We start from the raw sequence: 26,460 nt of genomic DNA, 5'->3' as shown, positions 1-26,460 counted from the left end.
GGTGTCCGTGGTGGAGCAGGCCGAGAGGACTCCACCTGTCTGCCCCCGCAGTGAAACGGGGACCATTCCTATCTCCTCCCGTTCACTCCCTCGCTAAGACCTCCCCTTTCGGTTCGCCGGGTTTGCCCAAGATACCACCCCTCTTTCTTCTCTTCCACCCTCCCTCTCTCCAGGGGTCATCTTGGGCCGGAACCACGCGCCCCCATAGGAGCTCTGAAACGTTCTCGCTCAACAGTCGGATCCCCAGTGCGAGTCACCCTTTCTCCCGTGGGAATCCCAAAACATAATTTCCTGCGGATCCCTCGATCCCAACTGCAAATCTCCGTGTTCCTAGCTTCCCGATCCCGCTTTCACAGGGGAACTCGGGCTCCCATCCCCGGAGGCGGGGGGAGTTGTGTGGGGGTGGGGCGGGGAAGGCGGAGACCCCTCACTTAAAAAGCTAGGCAAAAGGCGCCTTTTTAAATCGCTAGCTCGCACGACCCCCTCCTGAAGACCCCAGAGTCCTCGGCTTCTCTTTGTTTCTCACGGCCGTCCCCCCGCTGTCAGTCTCGACCAGTTAATCGGGGTGGGGTGGGTAACACTCCCCCCCAAACGAATAAAAAATAACCCTACATTTTACCCTCAACTACAGGCTAGATTCTGGGCCCGACCACCCTCCCCCAACTTCTGCCAGGGGAGGGAGATGAGTGGGGGCGGGGCGCTTCCCTAGGGGCCAGGTTCTAATAAAAGGGGAGGGGGAAAGTAGAGCCGCCCCCACCGTCCCAGTTTATCCTGGGGCTGAATCGAGTGTCCCCCAGGCGGGAGATTGGTAGTTTAGGACTGGCTGGAAGGCCGAGGGGCCCTGAAGCGTCGGGGGTCTTCCCCTGCGGGGTGGGTGGGGGCCTTCACCACGTGGCTTCGCCTTTTTTTTTTTTTTTTTTCCGCTCCATTTTTTTCAAGTCGATTTTATTTAGAGGCGGCGCCAGGGCGGCCGCGGAGAAACGTGACACACCAGCCCGCTCGTAGGGGTTTCGAACCAGAGGAAAGGAAAGGACCAGCCGCCGCGTCCTCCGCCTCGGATCGCGCTGCGGACACTTCTCCCGGGCTCTCTCTGCAGTCTCCCGCGCCCTTCCTCGCCCTCAGGCGTCCTCCCCGCCTTGGGCTCCCGACAACTTAAGGGTGGGGTGCAAAGAAAGTTTGCGTTCCGGCCGCGGGTCTCCGCATCTCTCGGCCTAGGAGGCTCGCCGCCCGCACCCGCTCGGTTTGGCCTTGCCGGAGACCGCGTCCTGCCCCGAGACCGCCACCATGAACAAGCTTTACATAGGCAACCTCAACGAGGGCGTGACCCCCGCCGACTTGGAGAAAGTGTTTGCGGAGCACAAGATCTCCTACAGCGGCCAGTTCTTGGTCAAATCCGGCTACGCCTTCGTGGACTGCCCCGACGAGCATTGGGCGATGAAGGCCATCGAAACTTTCTCTGGTAAGAACTCACCCACCTCCCAGAAAAAACACCACCGAAATCCCTAACGGCCGAGACCTGCACCTTCTCTTTGCTTGCCCGCCAGCTCCCCTACACCCCGTCCCGGCCTGCGTGGCTTGGCCCCCAGGACCCACCCTCGACCCACCTCGTTCTCCTGCTGCAGAAATATTCGGGATGGCCTCACCCCTTTCTCCCAGCTCGAGATAAGAAGTTGGGGGCTTTAGTACGGTGATTCCTTCAAACTCTCTCGACCGGGCAGGAGCCCCCATTTAGCGGCAGTGAGGCGACCCCTGTCTGGACGGTATTTCCAGGTCCCTCTCCTCCCTAGCCGCCACTCGACGGCCCCTCAGTTTGAACACCTCCAGTTCCTCCCCTGCGTCCTAGGCCTTTCCAAACAGAGAAGGGGTCCCTGCGTGGTCTCTGGTGCCCCAGGTTTCCGTACGGCCCGCAGCCTTCGGGCAGGGCTGGGAGGAAGGGGGTTCCGCCTCCCGCCCAGGCCCTGGGACTTGAGCCATTTTGATTTGAAAGTGGGGCGTGAGCGGCGTGGCGCGGCGGCGGCGGCGCAGGGTCGCCATGCTGCTTCCCGAGACGCCGAGGCTGGGCCGAGAGGCGCGCGCCGCGGCAGCGAGGGACCTCGCGGGGCTCAGCAGTGCTTCCCCAGGCCCTCGCCTCCCCGACGAGCCCCGACAGGTGACCACCCCTCCGCCCGAAGCTCTTCTCCCTGGTTGAACAGAAAAATAAAGTTTCATTCTGCACCCGCGCCCCGCCCCCCTGCTCACACCCCAAGAAACAGGGAGATCTTTCCCTTCTGGCCACTTCTCCCCATATCTGGGGGTCGTGTAGGCGGCGAGCCCACACAGATGCCCTCGCACTGTTCCCAGATGGGGCTCCCGTGCAATCCACAACACAGCTAGCCTCAGTGAGAAAACAAAACAAAGATTGAGAAAATATTACGAATTTATAGATCCCACAATTCCCAGAGCAACGTTTTCCTATCCAGCAGCGAGATCCACTTCTGGATTCCTAGGAAGATCTCGAAACCCAGTAACTCCTGAATCATCCTAGCGTCTTTTCCTTCCTCTTTCCACCCCCACCTCTGTTAAATCTCTCATATTAATGTGTGTTGTTTTTTTAATCTTTAGGAAAAGTAGAACTTCAAGGAAAACGCCTAGAGATTGAGCACTCTGTCCCCAAAAAGCAAAGGTAGGGAAGAGTTCTTCTCTGGGGGCCGTCCTGGAGGCCGAGAGGCTCGGATCAGGGGTCCATAGCGTCTCCAGTGGAAGAAACCCATTACTGGCCTTCTCACTCCCAACTCCGGATGTTGGGGGCAGGGAAGGAAGATTGGCCAAGATCTTGTAGAATGGGTGGTTTACAGCTTGTAAAACAAAAAATAAGTTGGGACTACGGTGGGCTAAAAGATGTTACTTGGGGAATTAAAAGGAAATAAAAAAATAATGGGAAGGGGAGAATTCTCGTGGAGTTTGCTCAATGTGGGGGCTGTTTTTTTGTGCAAAAGCTTGAGTTCAGACTCAAGGCAAATGCTGCAACTTCTAAGCAGGCTTTATTTCCTTTTTCCCGTCCTTGCCCCCTTCCCTCATCATAATTCTTAAGTGGTTTGGGGGAGGGTGTCTTCTTGTACTCCCTAGGGGCAATAAAATGAGCTTCCTGCTCCCCAAAAGAATACCCTTATGTTTGTGCTTACTTTATATTTCTGCAACAGGCAAAAGACATTTTTTTTTTTTTTAAACAGACCCTACTCTCAGTCACTCACACATACACACACACACCCCTCACTGGATTTTCCAAAGAATATGATTTGTCTGTACGGATCCTTTTCAAGCCCCCTCCCTCACTCCTTCAGTCCATTGTTACTAGGGACCATCTGGGTGAGAGCTTTGTGTTGAGGCTGTGAGCTGGGCTCTTTGGAGGGCCTAGAACTCCCAGGATGAATGGTGTGTGTGTGTGTGTGTGTGTGTGTGTGTGTGTGTGTGTGTGTGTGTGTGTGTGTGTGTGTGTGTGTGTGTGTGTGTGTGCGCGCGTGCGCGCGTGCGTGCGTGTGTGTGTGTGTGTGTGTGTGTGTGCGCGTGTGCGCGTGTGTGCGTGTGTGTGTGTGTGTGTGTGTGTGTGTGCGTGGTGGTGGTGTTTTCCAATATCCTCTATCATCTCTTGCAAAGTGGGGTACCTCCATCACATTTCCCCCAAATCCAGCTCATGTTGGCTTCCAAATCTTTTAATATTGAACTGTGGCAAGGAAGTATAAGGGCAGAATCTTTTTGCTTTCTCAAATCAGCCTTTAAACATGTTGACAGTGCAGTTTTCCTTATGTTGTTAGTTGGAAGCAGCCCCCAGGAAATCTTGGAGTCTTTCCCTCCTCTGATTTCAACTGGAAACTTGCTCCATTTCAGAATAATTGCTAGTCTTTCCTGGATGGGAAGTGGATGACTGCTTTTTTATTGGGGGAGGGGGTTAAGAAGAGCTAGGAAGTTAACTTGAGCCAAAAATCTGTTCAATGGTTTAGTTTGAGGTATTTAAGTAACTTGGAACTGCTGTATCTATAGATGATCAATATAGCATGCTACTATGTTTATAGAACTTGTGATTTAACCTCAAGTGCTTGAAATTCTCTGTTACTGGAAAGGCAATTAGAATTGGAAGTAAAGATGCAATAAAATTGGAAGGAAGAGGTCTTATTTATTATTTTGAAATATTTCCTGGAGTTGGGAGTAAGAGAAACATATATACACTGACACCAGTGGATTTATTGAGACGAACTCGTTTGAATTTAAAACACGTTTGAAATGTGTTGATAAGAAATATGCAGAATAACTGGAATTCTGACATTTGGAAATTTTTTCTTTTGCTCTTGAGGATGGTTTAAATTTTAAAGGGAATGAAATGAAAAGCAGGAGAATACCAAATGTGATGAAATGGAATTCAAAACATTTATATTTTAATTTTCATGGTGTGGTGTATTTATGGATCTTTTTCCCTAAGCCATCTGCTTGCTTTCAAGCCATTTCTAGGCTTGTTTCCTTCAAAATGCATTACTGTGGTCTCTTTTTGAGTTGGAATGGCGTTGGGGTTTGTGAAAAGATTGTGTAAAATATCTCCCTCTCTACACCCATATTAAATTAGGTCTTTCTGTGTTTGCCGCCCCCCCCCCCTTCCTGAAATAATTGTTGAGCCCAAACATTGAATCAGTTTTGTTTTATTTTCCTTTGTGGGGTGTTGGCGAGAAGGCACTTCGTTTTTCTAGAATGAATCAATTTTTGCAGTCTTGGGACTTAAAAAGAGAGTTTGTTTTTAAGTCAGTTTGCTCTATCATTTGTGCTCTTTGAGGAAGCATGTGGTGTGGTGTGTTTTCAGCCTGTCTCAAAAATATTTCTTCAGTTGGTTTGTTAGAGGTTTTTTCAGTCTCATGGATATATATAAGAGGAACTAGTTAATTAACTAAGACTAATATATTCTAAGCAAAATGAACAACTACACATACACATTTTGGGTTTTTCTTAAGAGAAATTCACTATTTAAAGTAGAGCTCCACTTGATGCACTCAGTTCTAAGTAAATTATGATTTTAAAAAAATTTCTAGGAGCTTCATGAAAATCCCAAAGAGGGGGGAATCAAATGAAAAATAGGTTATTGCAGCATTTACCTGTTTTTGGTCTAACTTGGTATCTATTTGATAAATAGAATTTGTACCTTTTCTAGAACCCAAGAGACTGAACAGTATACATTTAAACTGAAAATTGCAATTAATATGAGTTTTTTAAATGGCAAAATTAAAGTTCTCTGAGATTACCTTCCCAAACCCCCTCCTAGTCATAAGTATTGGAATTTTAGTTAATAGTTTGGGCTTTTTGTTGAGAATTTGTGTATATTCACTGCCAAATATTGGGACAAAGGAGAAAAACCGAAAACATTTTTCAAACAGTTACAGACAGAGTTTGTATATGTGTTTTATTTTGAGAGGTTTAAGAGTAGTTAAGGTTGTCTGCTTAAACTTTTGTTACATTTGCCACCATGGGTGCCTTTTTCTTGAGGAATTTAATCTTAAGATAACATACTCGGCGTAAACTGGTGTGATCAAAATGTGTTTCTGTTAATTAAGAAAAAAAATCGAAGAGATGCACTGTTATTTCTCTGAAATGTGTTCAAGTTTGAGTTCTAAGGTGATTTCTTTAGGCAGGCCAATGGTTGGCTTTTTTTTCTCTTAAATTGACTTAAAATGAGGGAGGCTGACATTCCCCGCCCCCTCAAAATTTCCTACTATTAAAAAAACTAAAATTAGTCCTCATAATCTTCAAGTGTGAGAACTTCTTAGAAGAGAAATTGTTCAAACTTAATTCTATTTTACAGTTTATTCTTTTACTGAAGTTAATAGCTTTAAAAATCTTTGTGAAGGGGATGTCTTGTAGTGGCAAAAATATTTTTAATTTTAGTATTAAAAAGATTTGTTGGCATTGAAGAAATAATTGTTTCACTAAATGCTTCAAAACAAGCTAAAATTTGCTTTTAGAAATGGGGTTTGCCTTTAATGAAAAAAAAGCTAGTTAGGGGCTAAAAATGAATGAAGGGAGTTAAAAAAAAACAGGGAAGTGAAAAGTATCAGGGTGAGGAGATTTTCAGGCACTTTTACTTTAGTGGTTGTAGTGGAGTATCCAAATCAAAGAGAAAGTTAACAACTCATATAAGGTGAAAGATACATCTGACCAGTATCCAACAAGTAAGTTTAAAGTAGAAACAGTTTATGACACTTTTAGTAAAAAGGCTTTTTTTTACTAATATTTGGTTAGATTAAATAAGTGAAAAAAAGTTGAATCCTAAATTTTTCTGCAGTTGGGAGGAAAGATGAAAGTCAGGGTTGACTCTCCACATTTTCATTTCCACCTAGAAATTAAATTTTAAAAATTCATAAACAAGTTTTAGTCACTGCTAGAGAAATCCCTAACTGTTATTTGCTGGTCAGTATTTTAAGATGAGGCTTTCCTAAGGACAGTGGTATTTGTCACTTGGAAGAGTTGTTTCCCTTATTTTATGACCCAAAGGAGGAAGATGAAATTTTACTCTAATGGTTCCCAAATAGAGAACTTTTTAGTAAAGAAGGAAGAATTGTAATTACATTCACTCATTTTTTTTTCAAAATATAGTTAACTGTTCCAAAAAAAGTTTTAATGGCATAGCTTTTGGTGGAAAAAGCAAAACATTTCTTCTTATAATTATGTTTTAGAGAGGAAAAATATGACAATAGCAACTGGAAGAATTGAGATTCAAAAGTTCTGAGCTTCTAGTCTTCTAAGTTACCTTAATATATAATCATTTTAATGTATGTTATGTGCGTGGGTACTTTCAAGGTTTAATTTTTAAGAGTTTATTCTATACTTTAAAGCAAAACAGCCAGTTGACAGATATCATTGAGAAAATAAGTGTACAATTTTAAAATATTGAAAAAAAAAAGACTTCAAGTCTGCTTGGTGGAGTTTAAAAAGAGAACAGCAAGTATTACTTGTTGAAGTTCAGAGATTTTGTGTTGAAGACATACTTATTGGCTATTGGATTTTTGTGGGAGGAGGGTAGTAGTGGTGATGGTGTCGTTATAATGAAATGTATGAACCAAAGGCATTTGAAGAACAGACAGTTTTCCAGCCGTTAAGCATTTAAATTCAGTCTTCGTTCCCCGTCTTTTTCAAAGATTTAAAAAAATGTGGCTAATGTCTTCCAGAAACAGCAGCTTAGATTTTGGGATGGGAGTGTTAGGGAGAGAAAAGGGGAGGTAAAAAGCAGCAGGGGAGACTTGAGAAATCAGACAAGTTAGTCTTGGGTTGGAAATTCCAGACAGGGGTAAAAAAAAAAAAGAGAGAGGGATGGGGGTGGGGTTGGATCTCTGGCCTCCCTTTTAAAAGAGCGGCTGGAGGCTTAGAGCTCCCCATTGGAGAGGGGGTCGGAGAGTCCAGGTTTAGAGGAGGGGTGGTAGATTTAGCGACAGTCAAGACTGTTTTTGCTTTGAGTTGCCTGCCTTCTCTTCCCTTTTTCAAAAAAAAAAAAAAAAAAGTCGCGGCGGCGCTGGAGGCGCTTCCTGGAGAGCTCGCGTCCGCCCTACTGCCCTGGTCCTTCCCGGTCCAAGTCCCAGCCTCGCAATCTCTGCCCGCTCTGCGGTGGAGCGGCCTGCCTTCCTCCTTTTAACAAGCCCGGGACCGAGAACATCCGCATGCCTGGGTCTCCAAGGACCTCCTTTTTCGGGGGGCCCCCAAGACACCAGGCTGCAGCGCGCTAATAAACAGCCTGGTCTTAGGGTCTTAGTCCTTGGAACCTCCAGGCACCCCCCCCCCCACTCCGGGCCTTCCCCACGTGGAGGGTCCTCCCCGCCTCTGTCCGTCTTTTCAGTATCTGGGCTGTCTTAAGACCTTTCCATTCTAAGCAGAGGCAGAAGGCCAGTGGGTAAAAGTGAAGGGAAAGAAGTCAGCGGAGAGAGGAAGAGAGTGGGAAGAGGAAAATAAAAGGATGAGAGAGGTGGAGAGAAAAATGAAGGTGTATGTAGCAGGCTCTTGCCCTCTTCCGGTAGCTGGGGCCCTTTGGCCATGGCAAATAGAAATTTGAAGGTTAACAGTGCCAAATAATCTGATATCCTTGGAAAATGGACCATCTTTCCCCATGCTCCAGAGGCTGATAGAAACAGTAGCAGAGGGAATAATAGTAACCAGAGGTACTCTACGTCGATTTTATTTTGTTGCAAAAAATGGACAATAGGTCCTCCAATTGGCCCTGGTGAGGCTTTGAGGATCTTTCCCAGGGTCTCAGCCACTGAGCACATCTCCTCCCCTCCCCCATATCCTTTTAAATGCCTGTCAAAACAAACACACACAAAAAACTAGTCTCCACAAAAAAAATGCACTCAAGAAAGTGCATGCTTACTTGGTTACTGATAAAAGTTTGGTTTGGCTAGAAAATGATTATACAAGTAGCTCCTGTGGTAACACCCACCATTGCCAGGAAACTTTGTCAGTGAGAAGATGTTCAGTTCCCATTTTGGTAACACCATTCTAGTCGAGTGTGGCTGTCCCCTCAGGTTTTGTTCAACAGGGATATATATTTTTAAGTGGGTGGGAAGGGATAATCCTAGTATTGAAATTTATTGCAGAGCCAGCTTGTAAGACCTGCTTCCTACCTTTTCAGCACAGTAGGTTTGCAATAAATAGTTGAGGAATGAAGGAACAACAGGCTGAAACAAGCTTTCACACTAAACATAGCTGAAAGAAAATGTGTGTTGGTTACAGGTTAAATCACAGAGGAAAAGTAGGTCTGGACCTCATAATTTTAATATAGTTAGAGAAAACCTGATTGCAACACACTGAAATGTAACTGCATGTAGAACAGACACCACCAGAAAAGCAGTCCTATTGTAGGAATCTGATGTTCTGTTCATGTAGCAGAGAGCACAGAGCATGGCTGGCCTGGCCATCAGTGAACTGTTTTGAATGAAGTACAGAGCACACAGCTGAATGATTGAAAGAATTTTTGACTGCACTGTGCAGATATTTTCAAAACCCCCAAGGACAAGTCTGATCACTAGACAAGTGGCATTTTGGTGGATGGAAGGCACTCGGGATGGGTGGGAATTTTCCCCAGTTAGGGGAGAATTGTGAAGATTGCTCTTAGGAAGACAGAAGTGGGGGGTGTGCAGTCAACCCCCCCCCCCCACCATTTTCTTAGGAAGAGAGGGGTAAGGAGAACTTCAGTTTTGTTCTTCATTGACTTCATTTCAGTTAAAAAATTAGTCATCTAGACATTTTGGCTACTTGAAATTGAAAATGCTAAGTTGGAGTGAAATTTGATTGGGTAGTTTAATTGATTGGAAATAGTTAGAATCTTTAAAGGGCCATTTGAAAGAGAGAATGCGGAAATTTTTTTTTTTTTTTAATTGTTCTTATGTGTGAAGGTCATTTGTGGGGTCTGAGTTTGGCCAGAGGAGTTGGGGAGGGGAAGTAATTCTCAAGAAGGGAGGAAGCTCTATTATGTCATAAAGTCTTATGACCCAGCCTGGGTCCCTCACTCTACAGGGGTCTGGAGAGACAGTCTTCCTCAGGATAGTTAAGAGTTTAAAAGCATGAGCTTTGGAGTCAGGTGATAAATAACTGGGAAACACTGGAAAATGACTTACCCTCCTTAAGCCTCAATTTCTGTTTTTACTGTAAAATCATGCATAATAGTAGTATGCATTTGCTATTGTTGCTGTTTTTATTATTATTTTATTTTATACACTGACCTTTCTGTCTTCTTCCCTGGTTAGTCTTGCCCTGGTTAGTCTTGGTTCTCCTTTGATGCTTTAAAGTTCTCTGCCCTGCTTAGTTCCATGAGAATCAGAACTGATCAAGTGTATAGACGTTCTGTCTGTGGGACTGTGTGTGTGGCAGCTTGAGGCATATAAGTAGTGGGTTAGTGTGTTTATACTTATGTGATTTTGGTATGTATTTTATATGAAACAATGATGGATAGGCATGTTGAAGGGGGTCTGTGTGTAGGGTGATTTGATAACTACCTGTGTGCTGAAAGGAAAAGTCAACCTGTGGAGGAGGGAGATGAAGTTCACCAGGGCAATCCCTAGAGCTCCCCAGATGTGGACCTCGCCACATCTCTTACCCATCCTTTCAGACAAAAGGCTTGGAGAGGTGGGAGCAAGCATGCTGGAGAAGGCTACTGTACTGATTCTTCATTCATTAGGGGAAATGACCCATTTATTCTTGTTGATGTTCTGAACTCACGCCAGTTTCCTAGCTGAAATTTCACCCTTTAGGGCTACTGTCAAAGGTGCATGTAGGGTAGCCACATTGTGAAGAGGCAGGTTGTAGGAATCCAGGATGAGGAATCTTGATGAGGGAGGTGTTGTGAGGATCTAGGATTAAGGGGACCATATGAGTCCTCTTGTGATCTGAGGAAGGAAAAAATGAAAGCAGCTTCCCCCACCTGGTGGGAGATGGGTATCTTTGTTTCCATGTTCTGTTCTTGTAGAATTTAACAAAGCATGCAGGAGTTGGGGATCCCTGGATGCCTGAGAGGTGACCGCATAAATTGTCTTATCCTTTAACGTTTTAAGGGGCAAAGCCAAAGAGGCCTCACATTCTCTACCTGGTCCCTTGGCCTTGAAACAGTCGCCACAGATGTTCTGAGAACCCACCTTCATGGCTACGTCTCCTCCTCTCTTCAGTCCTCCCTGCCCTTTTTTTGTTTGTTTGTTTACTACTGATATTTATTTGGATTTCCAATGAAAATTCTATAAAATACCATAACTGATACAAGGCTGTTAAAAGGTATACATTCTGATTGCATGTAACATACTTTATGCTTATACAGTCCATTGTAGCTGCAGTTTTTACAATGTTTCCAATCATACATGCATAGTAACTGTGAGTGTAGTTAACGTACTGGATTAATGTACTGCTGCCACCATCCATATGTAAAACTTTACAATCAACCTAAATAGAAATTCTGTACAAAGTCAGCATTAACTCCCCATGCTCTACTCCCATCCCAGCCCCTGGTAACCAGTGTTTTCGAGTCTAACCCTGAATCTGCTTATTCACATTATTTCATACAGATCATACAATATTTGTCCTTTTGTGTCTTATTTTACTCAGCATAATGTCTTCAAGGTTCATCTGTGTTGTCGCATGTATCAGGAATTCATTCCTTTTTACAGCTGAGTAATATTATATTGTATGTAGATACCAAAAAAATGGGTGTATTTTTTAATATATAAAAATAGGTGCTTATATGTGGGCACAGCCCCTTTCAAGAACTCAGACCAGGCAATGAGGATTGAACTTTCTCTTAATGGGGTGGGGAGGGGAGGGGCTTCTAATCCGGATGTGGTTTTTAGCCATTCAACAGGCTTGTGACTTTTATCAGTTATTATAAAGGGTTTTACAATTAGTTTATGCAGAATGATGTGTTGCCTCTTCCTGGGGTGGCATTTGGGGCTGCTTGGGGCTCATCATCTTTCCCTTAGGTACTCTGAGGAGGAGAAAATGTTGGGAGGCAGGAACGCAAGTGTGGGGGCTATTGGGTGGAGTAAACTTGTTGGGGATTTCTATACAGAGTTAGAAATATTTATTCTACTTCTTCTCCAAGGTTTCTGAGTTACTTGGGAGGAAAAGCCTCACTGTAAAGAGACTAGTTGTTTTGGTAGGATTTGGAGATGGAATCCTAAATTAAAGGGCTGATCCTTCCCAGAGAGAGATGTGGTTGTTGGTGGCTGCTGCCAGTGTATTCTGGTTGAGCAAGGACAATACGTAATGGGATATTGGCTGGGGAAGCAGCAAAGTTCAGAATATTTTCTTCATTCTTCTTGTTGAGTGTTTTACTCCAGCACCTTCTTATTTAATGTCAGAGAGGAAGGGAAAATCTAGCTGATTGAAGTTGTCTTATCTACAGGGTTTTTCTCCAGAGATTTATTACTATATGATCCAGAGATGTTTCTGCTGCTGGCTTTTTGGAATAGGATAGGGTAATACCTGTTCAGAATGAGCAGTGGTGGTGAGTGGGTGGGTAGGCAGGGGGTAGAATAGAATGATTTTCACAAACCTCATTTATCTCTATGAGATAATATCCCCCCCCCCCCCATTTTCTTAACGCTTGCTGCTTACAGGCCGTCTTGAATGAATAATTTCTTTTAAACTTCTAACTGGAAGAGGACTGGGGCCTAGCCCCAGCTCCTTTGCTGTCTTAAAAAGATCCCATGGCCAGAATGTTAGCCATTTTTTAACCATTGCCAGTTCTGCTTTTTCCCATATGGTGGTCAGCTCTTCATCCTATATAAAATGGAAGCCTTTGCTTGACTTTTCCCCTGAAGTATTTTAAATTATTTATTGGGTGTTTTTTTTAGCATTATTGGGTCTTCTATTCAGGGTGGGGAAGGGAGGCAGAGGTAGAGACAGGGAGCAGCACAAAAGAGGTACAAGACGAAGTTCCTTCCCTCCAGCATTTTCACTTTAAATCCAGAAAAAGCACAAGAGATTATGCACTAAAATGGGAGGCACACAACCTGGGGAATTAAAATAGATGAGGGAGGCTTTGAGCTAAGCTGGGGTTTGGAGGATAGGCAAAAAAAAAGAGGAGTGGATTAGGGAGAGCATTGTGTACCCACAGGGAGATGTCTGTGGGAAGAAAATTGTAGAAAAGCGGGAGCAGCATTCCAGTGGAGAGGCAGTGGGGAGAGGTTACAGAGATGATGAGGCCCTCATGTAGATAGGGTAGACATTTCTGTGTATCTCCCTTATTGAGCATCCTTTTTGCCCCTGAGCACGGTGAGGTGATGAGGCTTAAAAGAGCTCAGAGTTAGGTACTGTCACTTCATTGAGTCCACATAAGAACCTGCCAATATTATCATCTTCATTCCACAGAAGAAACTAAAGCTCTGAGTGGTTACAGTAACTTAGCCAAGGTCCTACCTTCAGTAGGCAGTAGATCTGGGATTCAAACCTCCAAGGCTGAGCATCAGAATGTGGGAACTGGTGATCCGTGAACACACAGAGAAGTTGAGTCTTTTCTTGAGTTTTTGGGGAAGTATAAGCTCAGCAAATAAAAACATGCCCGAAATTACTTCTTCCTGCTCTTGAGGTGTTTCATCGTTACCTTGCATTGTATTTCCCTCTGAGCTCTGAAGAAGATTGAGATAGGGGAGTCAAAATCTTAACTAGTATTGTCAGCTAAGGTGGGAAATGGGAATACTGCTCTTGGAATGAAATAACCCATGGTGAGGGAGCTGACAAAGTGAAGGCCCTGAGTGGGGCTAGAAGTCAGTGTAAACCTCAGCCTGTCCCTTCCCAGCTGTGTAAGCTCTGAGATGGGGTCAGTGTCTCTTTTTCTGGTCCCCATTTCCTCACCTGAATCCTCCCTGTCTCTAGAAACACCATGAAATAAGCTGGATAAGTTCTCAGAGCCTTCACTCTTTGGCACTGCTGGGGAGGCACCAGGGCTGGAACCTTTGGCTGATTTTTTTTTTTCTTTCTTCCTTTTGTTTGGGTTCAACCCAGAGGAAAATGGGAGGTTGGGGGGAAGGGCAGGGATTGAAACGACTCCCCTCCTATCCCTCTCCTCCCAGCAGGAAAGGACAAAGAGTTGACCTCTGTTACATGCATACAGCATCATAATTCATAGTCATATAGGTTTTAAGGAGCAAGAACCCAGACACCTTTTTTTGCTGTGATAAACAGGAGCAGGCCACACGATGTGATGACACTTGCTGGCTAGTGTCACCTTGGACTAGTCACTGAACCTCTCTGAACCTGTTTTTTGACCTGCAGAATGGAAATAAAAATATCAATCTCCTGTGGTTGTTTTGAGACCCAAATCAACTTCTTGTGGTTGTTCCAGGTTCACAGGAGAGTGTGGGTGTAAAAACTAACTTTGTAAACTCTTAAAATACTCTCAAGTGCCAAGCAAATGTGACTTACTAATTATCATTAATTGGTGAGGGGAGTTGCAGACAACCCTGAGAAAGCTGGCTACAGGGCCCGCAGTCCCCAGGTTTAGATTGCTTTCCAGTCTTCTTTAGTTTCCCACCCTGTATCCCTAAAGGGCAGACAAAGAAGGTTATTCTCACCCCAGATAAACGTCCACTCTGCATGGGGGCGAGTACCACTCCTCTATTCTAACTTTCCCTTAGCGCCTCCTCCAGTGCTGTCAGGACGTGCCCTGGGAAGAGAGGGTTCTTTTCTCCCCAGGGCCCTCGGACCCCAGGCCACTCCCAGGCCTGTTCCTGCCTTCTCGGTGGGAGGCCTCCCAGCGCAGTCCTGCCTCCACCCGCAGCCCAGCCGAGGTCTCTACGGAATGCTGCCTCCCGGGCCATTTTTTCCCCTCTAGCTTCTGCGGCCTCACTTCCAGCCCCTTCCCGGCCTCCTACCCCCAACCCGTTCCCACTTAAATGCTTGCAGGCCCGTTTGCAGGCGGGAAGCCCCCTCCCCCACAGGACCACCTCAGTCACAGCCCTGACCACAGGGAGGTCGGGTCTGGATTTACTAAAGGACCCCGGAGGGGGAGCCTGCCCCTCGCTGGCTGCCTGGTTCGCTGTTGATGGGGTCGGGTTTCGGCCGGTGGCTCAGGAGAGAGAGAGAGACAAAGGGCAAAGTCCTGTCCCCACCCCCATCCAGCCGCCCCTGGTGCGTGTCCCCTCCCCCTCCGGGCCCTGCACGGGTAGCCAAGGGCCCGCTGGGCCCGGAAGGACAGGCTCGGAGTGAGGCTCGGGGTACTGAGGAGGCTCTAGGGGCTGAATATTCCAGACTGTGCCGAGCCCCGCAGCAGAGGGGGTATCCGGGGGCATCCTCAGACCCCCTCCTTGCACCCTGAAAGCTCAGCCCACCCAGCAGCTGGGATGGGAGGGTGGAGTGCTCAGCTTTCCCTGGGTTAGGTGAGAGGGGCTGGGGGGAAGGGGCCAGCGGCCCACGTGGGGCACAGGCCGACGCCAGCCGCGGCCTCTCAGCTGCTCAGACCTTCTCAATTGCCCGTTCATGAGGATGCCCCTCCCCCCCGCCCCCAGCTGCTGCCAGCCCTCCCCCCACCCTCAGCTGCTGCCGCCCCGCCACCTCTCCTCCTCAGTTGCCCGGAGTGCTCCCCCTTTCCTCTCTCCTCGGTGAAACGCTGTGTTTCCGGGCCTCGGTCTCCTTGGCTGTTAGAGACCTTCTCCCCTCCTCCTGGCCAAGGATAGGTGAGAACCATCTTGGAAGCAGCCCTTAATCCTTCCCAGATAGAATCCTTGCGCGGGAAAGAAAGACGTCTTTGGAGAAGGCATTTTGTTCCTGCCCCAAGCCTGGTCAGAACTCAGGGCGGGCATCCCTATCAGAGGAGAATTATTCTGATTAAGAACTACCCCACCGGAAGAAATAAACACCCAGCTTCCATCAGTTTCTGACCGCCAGCACGTCTTCCTTGGCAATTGGAGAAGACAGTGAATTTCTTGAGGTTGTTAACCTTGCATTGGAGGGACTCAACCAGAGTTCCTTTCCACTAATTGGATATATTAAGTTATTTTTTGTATAATGGGATACATTCTCGTCATCACACAGGGAGCACTAAACAATTCCATGGATTACTCTGATTCTCACAGGGTTCTTTTTGCAGTGCTGAGTTGTAAGCTGCAGAAGACTGATTTCTTTTGAGGCTGGCTTCATTTCCTTTTCTTTGCTTCTGAGAGCTCCACTTCAGAATCCTTGTCTTGAGCTGGGCTCTCCAAGCATGCTGTTCCCTCCTGAGGAGAGACCCGACCTCTCTCCATTTCCGAGGTCACCTCCCCACAGTGCCTTCCACTGCAGTCAGCTCCATCCTCAGCCAGGTCCCTGGGCCCCGGTGTGCCAGACCTTTTGGCCTTTAAGCTTTCTGGAGAGGTGATGATGTCTCCACTGGGGGGTGAGAGCTAAACCAACCTCTCCGGTGAGGCTGGGGGCTGAAATGGTCTTCCTGTCCCCTTGGCCTTCCCCTTTGTGCAGAACACATTAGCCTTCCCACCCCACCCCCACCCCCACAGATCCCGGAAATGCTTCTCATTGCCAGGCTGAGTAGGATGGTGATCAGTGTTCCCAGAGGTTCATTTCTTCCCCACCATCATCTCAGCCTCCACTGGGAGGGCTCAGCTGCATTGCTTACATTGGGACACCTCTTCTCCATCTGTCCCCACACTTGAGGTTTATTCTGATGGTTTCTTCTTGACACCTCCCCACCCCCAAGATTTCCTTTCCTCCCACTTCACACTGTACAGCTCCACATGGCCAGCTCCCACAGAGGGAACTACTCTGAGGTTGGAGAGCAAGATTCTAGGCAGAGAGACCAAGGGGAGGAGATAGTTGGTGGGGGGTGTACCTGGAATTTGTCTAGAAAGAGCTCAGCTGTCCCAGAGTTTCTGTTGTGGCTGTCTTTGGTGCTGCCCAGATGCACAAGAAGAAAAAGCGTAGGGCACTCGTGTCAAACCGTTTATTTCCAAGATGAGTGAATTGAGCAATGCATTCATGACTAAGATTTGAAGCAACCAGTTAGCCCCTTCCCACGTTAACCCTTTGCTTCCTTGCCTATCCCTAGACCTTGAGGAAATTTGGAAGATAAGAACTTTTAGTTACTACTCTCTACCCTGCTAACAAATCTCTCTGACAGCCATCCTGCTGTATTATAGGGCAGTTAACTCTTCTACAGTATAAATCCTGTGCCTAAATTAGAGCCGCATGCAGTTAAAAAAAGCCGTTTGGCACTCACTTGGCCATAGAGAATATGGGCATTTTTCCTATTCCTGACATAGGTGCTATACAAGCTTTTGCTGTGTTAATACTTCTCTTCAGAAAGAAGACAGCAAAGTTTGGTGAAATGAGCATAAACAAATCTAGGAGGAGTTCTGAGGTCTAGTCCTGCCTGGAAGTTGGCATGTCTCATTCCTTCTCCATCTATAAAGTGAGGGTGATTGTTTAGGATTATCCCAGGCTTGAGAGGCTTACCCCTCTTCTTCTGCCATCAATGCATGAATCTGATCTCCTTCAATTGGAACTTCCTGCTGGCAGGTTAGTGTGTGTGTGTGTGTGTGTGTGTGTGTGTGTCATGTAAGAAGTCTTAGTGGTCCTCCCTCCCACCCCTCGTGGTCCTCTTCCCTGACTCCATGTAAGTGTGGAATTACATGTGGATATGAACCATCCAAAGAAACTGGTAGACAGAGGGAATAAGAGCTCAGCCCCAAAGGAGCTCATGGAGACTTGCTTTTCCTTCCTTCTTATCCCTGATGTTAGTGCAGGAGTAAGGATGTGCATGGGACAATGGGTGTGTGCCACATACATTTAAAGACCATGTGCATGGCATCACAGATGCATTCCAGTGCTGTCCTTTCCTTGCAGTCCCCCAACACTCTGTCATTTTCCTTGATGGTGGCATCTGCTTTGCCTCTCCTTGCCTGGTTCCACATCCCCCTGTAGATCAGTGTTTTCTGGCCCCCCACCCCTGCCTGCCCGGCTGCCTGCCAGCCCGCCAGCCTGCCTGTCCGTCTGGCTGCCCTGCCTCTGGATCAGCCTGGCGGGGAGCCCTGGGCATTGGGCCAACTCCTCCTCCCTCCTAGCCCTGCCCCCTTTTTCACTACTGCTTTGCCTAAAGCGTGCCAGGTCCGCCCCCTTCAGAAGTTTTCCTGGACATTTTTTTTTTTTCTCCACCTCTCTGCCCTGTAAGAATAAGGAGGCAGGGTGGGGAGGAAAGACTAGGCCAGTGGTGATCTTCTGGAAAGGCAAAGGTTGGTGCTTTAGGGCATCTTGCAGGTGTGACTTCCAGCTGGGAGAAACAACTGGGAGGGGGCCAGCTCTGGGAGGCTGCTTCTACCCTGGTGTCAGCCACAGGGGCCCTCTCTTTCTGAAGAGATCTAGTGGACAACCCTTTGCTGCTGCCCAGTTAACCTTCTCCATTCTATTCTCCCATCCCAAACAACCTGTGGTCCTTGCTGGACTGTAGCCTCCAAGAGGACAGGAGCCGAGGTCCAGCACTGTGCAACAGAAGTGCATCATGAACCACATATATAGGTTTAAAGTTCCTAGTAGGTACACTAAATGCTTTAGAAGAAACAGATGAAATTAATTTGATGTATCAAAAGATCATCATTTCATCTTGCAATTAATCGAAACACTTATTAATGAGATTTTACATTTTTGGGGCACTAAGTTTTACAAATCCAATCCCAATTCAGATGTCAAATTTTCATTGGAAATAATTGATCTGTATTTATTAGATAAATAAAATTTAAAATTCAGTTACTCAGTTGCACATTTCTGGCCACATTTCTGGTTTTCAGTAGGACTAGTGGCTTCCTTGTTGGACAGTGCAGGCCCAGTTACATAGGTGCTGAGAAAACATCTGTGGAGTGACTCCAGCAACTGGGCTCGGTCCCAGGAACCTTGAGGAAAGTCAAGGCAGCTGATTAGATATCTGTACTTGCTAGATTAATTGAGGAGGGGGTGTTTCTGCAAGTTTGAAACATCTTTGTTGCTCACTCTTTTCCAGCATCCCAGTTATAACCACCCCAACCCCTCAAGCTCTGTTTTATAATTGCCATGGGCCAGTTTCTTCCCAACCTTTTGGAGAGATGCCTGCAGGCTTCACTGAAGACCTGGGCATCATTGGGATATTAGGTGTGTGGGAGAAAGGAGGGTGTCTTAACTTTCGTTTGTGGATGGATTCCAAGGTCTTGATTAACAACCCCTGAAATCTTGAGATGATGTGCAAAATATTTGCATTTTTTCCTGGGAGAAGAGTGTTCTTTCCTCCATCCTATTCCTAATGGGAAAAAAGTCTTAAATTAAAAAAAAAAAAAAAAGAACCACTTATTTAGACCATCACCATCAGGGCACAGAAAGTCCCTCTAATTAAGAAGTCAGTTCTCCAAGTAGGTAGACAGAGGCCCATCCCTGGCTGGAGACTCAAGTCACTGTAAATGCCTGGCCAGTGGGGGAAAAGGTTCCCTTCAGTTTGACCTGAGAGTGACAAATCCTACTCCTTGTTGTCCAGATGTGAGAAACTGAGGTCCAGAGAGTTGAAGGCTTGCCCAAGACCACAAAGCAAGCCTACTAGTCAGAGAGAAGCATGGCCTGGGGGAGGGGTAGAGGTGAAGGATCAAATCTGAAGATCCCATTTAATCCTAGTTCTCTGCAGGAGACGAAGTCCACACATGACTTTGGCAGGGGCCTCTGGCTATTGGGCCCCAAGCTTGACAAGATACCCAGACCCACTCCTGCTGCCCTCAACAGGGGATACACCCCCCCCCCCCCGGGAGGGGTGAGGCCATCAGCCCGATTGCAGACAGCACCTTCCCCTCTGGGTTTGGGGGTGGAAGAAAAGGAAGGAGCAGGTTTGCAGAGGATTAGGACCCCCCCCCCCCCACCAGGCAGATTTTAGCCTCTTTTCCCTGAGACCTGGAATCCCTGCCCCCAGTGTGCTCTCTGCCCTCCAGGAGGCCCCCTCCCTGACAAAGGTCAGCGCTGTGTCCCTGCTCTGTCCTTCACTGGAACCAGGCCCTCATCCCTCCTGCCCCCAGCAAGCTTCTTGCCAGCACCCAGATTCTTGCTAGTAAAACCAGTGATAAGAAAACCTCTTTAGTTTAAACCCATTAATTTGGAACTTGTAATGATTTCAAAATCGGGTGAACCAGAATTACCTTTTTACAATGGGCAAAAAGTAAACATATACAAAATTAGAAAGGGTAATATGTAATCAAACCCCATGTACCCATCACCTGGCTTTAACGATTACCAACGCAAGCCAGTCTGTTTTCATTTTCCCCGTCTCCTGCTTATTTTGAAGAAAGTCCTAGATAGGTCATTTGTCTATGTCAGTATGTATTTCTAAAATGGGACTTAAAAATTACAGTGTGATTTCAAAATTAACAATAATTTAGTATCCAGTATCTAGACAGCATTCAATTTTCCCTAGAATCACTTGACAACTAACCATGGCAGCATGCACTGGAGAAAGGAGTCACAGCTTAGGATATAACAGCTGATGCTCCGACTTCCTGGAGAGCAGCATCCCTGTAGCAGGGGCACTGCTCACTGCATGAGGTTATGTGAACTCTTACTCTGAATTTTAATTTGTTCTAACAAGACTCTCCTTTGTCAAAGGTTTTTTTCTTTATGCCATCAAAGAGGCAGCACAGGGGACAGTGCAAATAACACAGAATCAGACAGGTTTTGGGTTCAAATCCTGGCTCTCTGTAGCTGTGTCACTTGGACACAGCTCAGTCTCAATCTCCCAATCCCAGTGTAGAAAGGGGCTGTTTTTACCACCTTAATGGGCGATGGGAGATCTCTGAGATGACGTATCTCAGACCCTGGATTCTGGAAAACACTCATGAAATGTTGGTTTCCTTCTTTTAAAGTTTAATTTAGGCTCCTTAACCCTTATCCTGTTGCACGGATGCTCTCTGCCTCTTTCCTGGCCTGGAATTTCTGCTCATTTTGGGGAGAATGATCACTTGGGTCCGTGGCCCTGGCAGCAGAATTGGGTCCCCTGGGGCTGCAGCCTGCTCCGCGGGCACAAGCAGGCAGAGGGCTGTGCCAGAAGCCCCACGTGTTGGTACCAGGGGAGTAATTACGCTGGTGTGCCCACTGCCTTTATTGCCAGGGGCTGGCAGCTTCGTTCTTTCAGTCACCAGGGCTGTCAGCTACGGATTAGACTGGGGAGTCTCTTCCCTTTTCTGAGCAATAAATGTTAGGGTTCAGGAGCTCCAGGCCCAAAGAAAGTGCTCAGGGACTAGCTAGTATCCACAGGCACTCACTGCTCACCCTCATGGGAGCTGGTCTACCGGGAGAGCCCCAGGCAACACCACAACCCTTTAGTTGTGGGATCATGAGGAGGTGGGAATCTGGGGGTGGGACTAGGCAGCTGTAGCAGCTATTTTCCCCCAGTGCAGAAGTCTTCAAATATTTTGATGACTGTTAGGCACCACTCGGGCTTAGCGGTTCACCATGAGCCTCACCGGTCTGCATCTTCCGGTGCTTGTCTGGGCACCTGCAGGCTCCTAGGGACGGGAGTGTGTCCTGAGTGCTTACTACCTGGCGGGCTTCACCTGAAGCCTTCTCTCTCCAAGTCCTTGCAAAAGCCTTGCCAGGAACAGAGTGGAGTGACCTGTCAGGGTGTTCTTAGTTGCTCCACCATTTGTGTCCTCCAAGCCCCCAGCACACTGCCCCAGGCTGGCCCCCTCTGGGCCTTCCCTAAATGTTTGTGGAATGAATGAGTTACCTAGGATTCCTGGAAAGGGAATACTGGTTATACTTCCCAACACTGCCCCATGTGCTCTGGACCGGAAAGAAATTAGGCCCAGGTGTCAGAAATTAGGCACCATACTTAACAGAAACCAGGCCAAGGGCTTAAAAGGAAAAGGTTCTTCGTGCTTCTGTTCTTCCAGGGCCTCCAGGCTTTGGGGCAGGGCTGGGGGCTTTGCTGAAAGTTCTGGAGGCGTGGAGGGGCCTGGAGTGGGTTCCCAGAATGTAGTGTGTGCCCTAGAGGGGTGGGCGAGTCTCTGCCGGTTGGGGGTGGGGGAGGGCAGCCAGGATGACTCTTCTTTCATTGGTTGGGTGGGCCTGCCCTCCACCCCCTCCCTCTCCTGGAGCATTCCTGACATTCCAGACAATCTGCCTGCCCTTGCTTTCAGGATATGGATTAACATCCAAGCAGAGATTTGATTTTGCCATTGCTGCCCCCTCCCCACCCCTCACCGTCCCTGAGAAGGGAGGTCCTAAAACTAGGAGTTTGAAGTAGGAGAGAATTTTTGGTATTTGACCTTAGATTACAGTATGGTGCCATCTTGAAAGAGTGAGCTTCAAACTGGGCTCCTGTACTGGCGTTGCTTTAGGCCCTTATTGGTTTGAACCCTCAGTAATTCCCACCTCCCTGTCCTTCAGCCAGAGGGGTTTGCATGGGGGAAGTCCTGGGCTTGGGGGATCCTTGCTATTGATGTTAGGCTAGGTTAGTGTTCTCAATCTTCCAGTGGGGAAACTACCTCTTTTCCCAGTTTTCCACCAGTTTGACCTTCACTGTGAGCATTTCTGCATTTTCTGTGTGTCCATTTTGACTGTCCAATGAGTTGTAGGAAAAATCCCTCACCAGGGCAAATGTTGGACAATGAATTGAGCCACAAGAAGGTGGCCTGTTGGGATCTGAAGACCTGGAATGGAACTTGTTTCTGATCCTTACTGTTGTGTTCTGCTATAATCTGACCTCCTGAATACAGTTTTTGAACCAACCAAATAGAGAGAGCCTCAGACATAGATTGTCTTCCGTATTTATCCTCCTTCCCCCCTAAGTTATTTCATCTTGGGAAGAGATTTCCTTAACATATTTCAGTGATAAAGACTCTCTACACTCATAAAATTGTAGAACTAGGTGCGATCTTAGAGACCATTTGCTTTTCTTTTTATAGCTGGAGACGCTGAAGTCAGAGGGTTGGAGAGAGTGAGCTGGCCCAGAACAGCCAAGATTGAAAACATTTACCACCAGAGTTCAGCATCCCTTGCCTTCATCCCTGGGGACCTGGACAGAGCTGACACGGTCCTCACTGAGGCCTGAAATTTTAAGTGGCTTAATCAGATTTACAATCAGGGGCAGTTTGTGGTTTAGAACTTGACTTTCTTGCTTCCTAGCCCAGTTTTCCCTCAGGCCATTAGAATTTTGTTGGACTATGTCCCTGGCCTTGTGATCAGGGATATACAAAAACATATGATAGCTGACTAACACAGATCAAGTTAATTTAAATTTTAAATGTTTTTAAACCCAAGGATTAGGACATTGATTTGGGTGGCCAGCAATTGCCCGAGGAGTCAACCCTGAAAGACTTCCTCAGGGAATATAACAACTTAAAAGGCATTTGGAAGATGGGAAGGAGAAAGTATAGTGAAATGGGAATAGGGGAAGGTGGTGGTCCTGTTGCTGAGTCGTGTGTGTGTGTGTGTGTGTGTGTGTGTGTGTGTGTGTGTGTGTGTGAGAGAGAGAGAGAGAGAATCACTCTTACCTTAGTAACCCTGCATATGCACCTATTATTACACTTTAAGTGCTTACTCCAAGCCCTTTGCTAATAAGCACTTTATGAATGTTGTCTAGTATCACTCTACCACACTGAATAGGCATTATCCCTGTTTTACAAAGGAGGAACCTGGGCCTTAGGGAGGTTAAATAACCTTTTTAAGATCAGTGTTACTTAGAGGAGCATGGGTTTAAATCTGTATCCGTGCACTGTTATCCTGCTTTCATTTGTTTGCCTATATGTCTCCTTTAATGAATTGTAAGCACCTTGAGGCCAGGCACTTAGTGTCCGTTTGCTGGACACTGTGTTCCCGGCACCTAGAACAAAGTCCAGGATGAAGTGGGTACCTGTTAAATAGTTGTTAAATGAATTAATGGTATCTTATTTAGCTTTGCATTTCCAGTGCCTTGAACATAGTGATGGTTACAAATGCTTATTGCATAATGGAATAACTGAGAAAGCTAAGCTAATGAAAACAAAAGTGAGACAAACAAAGCAGTTGGGATTTTTAGGAAATTATGTTACCCTAGTGCTTAGAGCATCTGATTCTGCATTTCTGTTTGTTGTAGCATTGATAATAATTTTGCTTTCTAAAGTGAGGTTCCCTTACCCCAAATCTCCATTTCCATAAGGTTACCATTCTTAGCTTCTGAGAGTATGATGTTGGCGAGAAGGGAGAGTGGGGTGTGGTTGAGACACTGCAATGTCACAGGGCCCTAAGGTGTCCAGAGCTTTCTCTAACCCTCTTCCCTCTTTAATTACAGGAGTCGGAAAATTCAGATCCGAAATATTCCACCCCAGCTCCGATGGGAAGTAAGTGTTTGAGGGGAAACTCTGAATGGGATGGGGGAGTGGTAATTGGAAAATAAGTCTAGATTAGCCTGAGTTGGCATGGGGGGGGGTCTCCCAGTGGTTAGGGCAAGTCAGGGATGCTAGTCCTGAGGTGGGGGTGCTTGAATCTCTTCCTTAACCAGGGACTCCACCAATGTTAGCCCTTTGAGTTGTCCCTTTGGTGAGAGGCGTTAAGGAGGTGGGAAAGGGTGTTCTCTGATCCCAAATCTGCTGATGGCAGAAGTTGATTTAAGGATCCAGGTGGCCCAGGCCTGCTTCCAAAAAGCCTCTGGCAAGGCCTTTAGTGCAGAGTTTGAGTACATTCCTGAAACACAGCCCTCACCATGTTGCTGTCAGCATTAGTTCTCTAGAAAGGGCAAACCGACTAGGTTAATACACACCTCCACCTAAGCTCTGCCTGTGTTTTGGTCCTCTGGGGTGAGGGGTATCCAGTGCCTCCCTTAGTGCCAGCCCTGGGATGCCCAAGAGTACCCTCCTTCTCTCTCCATCTCCTCTAGGTGCTGGACAGCCTGCTGGCTCAATATGGTACCGTGGAGAACTGCGAGCAAGGTAAGAGTAGGCAGACGCTGGTGGTGGAGGAGCCTGGGGGATTTGCTTTGCTTTATTTTCCATTACCAGATCTACTGGAAGACCCAAAGAAGACAGAGAAGATATGGTAGGGAGGGAGATACGCTGGACGGGGTCCCCAGTCCGCAGATCCTGGCTTTGGCTCTGCTTCTCTCTGGAACCAGCTTTCTCCTCTGTTTAGTAAGAGGCTTGTTGAAGTCACTCCTTCACAGTGTAGAGTCCCCAGGCTCCTGGAAGTTTACCACGGTGCCAGAAAGTGTGTGTTGAACCCAGGTAAATCTGTAGCCCTTTCCTTTTAAAAGCTTCAGAAGTTTACTCTAAAGGTTTCTTCATTTTTGATTGGAATAATCAACTGGTTTTCTCTTTCTTGTTAGAAGTTCTGCTTGGCAGCCAAAAATATATCTTTGGTCAATTAAAAAAAAAAATAGGGAGGGGATTTATTACTTAGTTAATACAGTTTGATGGCAGGCAAAATCTTTTAAGAGTGAGCCCACAGAAGGAAAAATAATGAACTCTAGGTTATAAAATGTTTGCTCTGATTTTTTGAGGGTTCTCCATTACTAGCATTATGTATTACTTTCCAAGGAAATGAGTGCAAATGAAATATGGAGTGATTTTGGTTGGACACAAGGTAGAGCTTTGTCTTTAGGTAGACAAGATAGTAGTTTGGGTTTGGAGCTTTTCAAGAAACAAATAATCTCCTTTTTTGAGATTTAAATATTCATCTCCCAAATTCTTTGTCGAAAGGGGCAAGCAGTAAATAATTTTAAAGGATAAAACTTCACCTGCCCAAAGGTAAAGTGCTGAATTACTCAAACTGGTTCTATCTTGCTTTAGTCAGGTAGCTTAACTTTTATCATAAACGCCAGGACACAACTGGACTCACTGATAACCATTGCCCGGTACCACACGTGCTTAGACTAGTGAATAAGTTACCCTTGGACAAATAAGAGCAAGATTGAGCCAGTGGCAGGGGAGCCCATGCTGAGCTTTACTGGGAGCTCCAGCAGGAGTCAAGAATAGTTTAAATTTATCCAAGGTTTGTCAAGAAGCTATAACCTACCATATCAAGAGGGGATATCTGCTACCTGAGAGAACAGGATGGGAAACATTTGATTTTGTTGGACATTAGAGAAAGTCAAGTCTGCTTGTGTCACTTTCTCAGCTAGGTCTATTCTGTCCACCCTATTTAAAATTAAACTCCCTCCTCATTCCCCTCACCATGATTTATTTTTCTCTGCAGCAGTTGTCGCTTTCTTTTCTAGTTTGCTAATGCTGCCAGAATGCAAAACACCAGAAATGGATTGGCTTTTATAAAAGGGGGTTTATTTGGTTACACAGTTAATCTTAAGGCCATAAAGTGTCCAAGGTAATGCATCCACAATTGGGTACCTTCACTGGAGGATGGCCAATGGTGTCCAGAAAACCTCTGTTAGCTGGGAAGGCACGTGGCTGGCATCACCTCCAGAGTTCTGGTTTCAAAATGGCTTTCTCCCAGGACGTTCCTCTAGGCTTCAGCTTCTCTCCAAAATGTCACTCTCAGTTGCTCTTAGGGTGTTTGTCCTCTCTTAGCTTCTCCAGAGTAAAAGTCTGCTTTCAAAGGCAGTCTCCAAAATGTCTCTGTAAACTGCAGTTCCTCTCTCAGCTCCTGTGCATTCTTCAAAGTGTCCCTTTTGGCTGTAGCAAGCTCACTTCTTCTGTCTGAGCTTATATAGTGCTCTGGTAAACTAATCAAGGCCCATGCTGAATGGGCAGGGCCACACCTCCATGGAAATGTTATCACCCACAGTTGGGTGGGGCACATCTCCGTAGAAACAACCTAATCCAAAGTTCCAATTTAACACTAATATGTCTGCCCCAACAAGATCACATCAAAGAACATGGCATTTTCTGGGGGACGTAATATATACAAACTGGTACACCTTCTAATATTTTATATAATTTGCTTATTATGTTTATTGTTGACTCCCCCTACTAGCATGTAAGTTCCTTGAAGTTAGGGGCTTGGGATTCATTCACTGTGTTTCCATTGACAAAAGGGAGATTGTTGTATTGTCTTAGT

The 26,460-nt window shown here is 46.4% G+C and overlaps 1 protein-coding gene across 3 annotated transcripts in view; it reads left to right on the top strand.

Moving 5' to 3' along the window:
* The first annotated feature begins 1,284 nt into the window (after positions 1 to 1,284).
* The window catches only part of IGF2BP1 (insulin like growth factor 2 mRNA binding protein 1), a 38,939-nt gene continuing 13,763 nt past the window's right edge, over positions 1,285 to 26,460 (top strand). For all 3 annotated transcript variants that reach the window (XM_037809355.1, XM_037809354.1, XM_037809353.1), the window contains exons 1-4: positions 1,285 to 1,459; positions 2,602 to 2,662; positions 23,744 to 23,792; positions 24,329 to 24,380. In XM_037809355.1, the coding sequence (XP_037665283.1) occupies positions 1,285 to 1,459; positions 2,602 to 2,662; positions 23,744 to 23,792; positions 24,329 to 24,380 (337 nt within the window). The remainder of the gene's footprint in view (positions 1,460 to 2,601; positions 2,663 to 23,743; positions 23,793 to 24,328; positions 24,381 to 26,460) is intronic.

The sequence above is a fragment of the Choloepus didactylus genome, chromosome 18 (assembly GCF_015220235.1).
Source record: "Choloepus didactylus isolate mChoDid1 chromosome 18, mChoDid1.pri, whole genome shotgun sequence".
NCBI classification, from domain to species: Eukaryota; Metazoa; Chordata; class Mammalia; order Pilosa; family Megalonychidae; genus Choloepus; species Choloepus didactylus.
Note: the sequence above shows the minus strand (reverse complement) of the source record. Positions and strands in the feature narration are given on the sequence as shown.